The sequence below is a fragment of the Galeopterus variegatus genome, unplaced genomic scaffold (genome assembly GCF_000696425.1).
Source record: "Galeopterus variegatus unplaced genomic scaffold, G_variegatus-3.0.2 Scaffold5042, whole genome shotgun sequence".
In the NCBI taxonomy this organism is placed as follows: Eukaryota; Metazoa; Chordata; class Mammalia; order Dermoptera; family Cynocephalidae; genus Galeopterus; species Galeopterus variegatus.
Genome location: NW_007731153.1, coordinates 49,304 through 50,222, shown reverse-complemented (window position 1 = coordinate 50,222; position 919 = coordinate 49,304). Strand labels below are relative to the sequence as shown.

The 919-nt window shown below is 67.9% G+C and overlaps 1 protein-coding gene across 1 annotated transcript in view; it reads right to left on the bottom strand.

The window, feature by feature from the left end:
• Window positions 1–265, bottom strand: part of LOC103604237 — a 28,413-nt gene extending 28,148 nt beyond the window's left edge. The window contains exon 1 of the mRNA XM_008588803.1: window positions 58–265. Coding sequence (XP_008587025.1) covers window positions 58–265 — 208 coding nt within the window. The remainder of the gene's footprint in view (window positions 1–57) is intronic.
• Window positions 266–919: the final 654 nt, after the last annotated feature.

Sequence of the window (919 nt, the reverse complement as noted above, 5' to 3'; positions counted from 1 at the left end):
CGTTGTCGCTGGCCGCCGCTGAGCTCGACCCGGAGGCAGCTCGCCGCTCCGCAGCACCTTCTCCAGCCGGCGGCCCCGCGCTCAGAGGTAAGGGCGGGGAGCCCGCGCGGGGATGGAGAGGGGCAGCCGCGGAGGGCTCGGCGGCTCGGTCCGCTAGGCGCGCCGGAGCCAGCACGCGCCCCGCCTCGCTCGCGTCCCTGCCTCCTCCTGGCTCTCGGACAGGCAGAATGTGGTGGCCTGCCCAGCGTGTGGTCGCTGCAGCCATCCGCCGCTGCACTCGGGAACCCGCCAACCCCGACCCTGCCCATCCCACGCTAGCCCCGGCGTCCGGGCAGGGACCTCAGCCTGGCGCCCGCCGAACACCGCGCGGCCGCGGCAGGTTCTGCGGACGGGGGGCGGGGGACACGAGGAGCAAAGGCGGTCACGGCGGGGCTGTCGTCGTTCTTCCCTACCTTGAAAATCCCTGAGACCCCGGGGCCTGCCCCTTCTGGTCTGTACCTCCCTTGCCACCCCCAAACGCCTGAAGTTGTTAGCACTTTGGGGGAGAGAGAGGAATGTGTAGGTTTCCGAAGGGAACGAGAACGCTGCTCACCTGCCAGGGGGCTTAGCCGGATCGGGCGTCCCCGCAAGCCAGGTGTCTAGGCCAGCGGTCCAGGCCAGGACCGCCGCCTTCATCCCCACCGGAGGCTTGCTGACCTTTCCTTTTCCCGCTGGTTCCCAGCAACGGGCGGTTTAGGGATGGAGCTAGCAACTCTGGAACCCTCGGACGTGCTCTCTGGACGCCAGTGCCTTTCTTTTCTCCCTCGGCCAGCTCTTCCCTTCCCCACCCACGCCTACCCGCACTCATCGGATTCCAAACAGTTTCTTCAGAACCTCGCACCCTACCTCGCTTTGCAATAGGCGGACACCTAGCCCACAT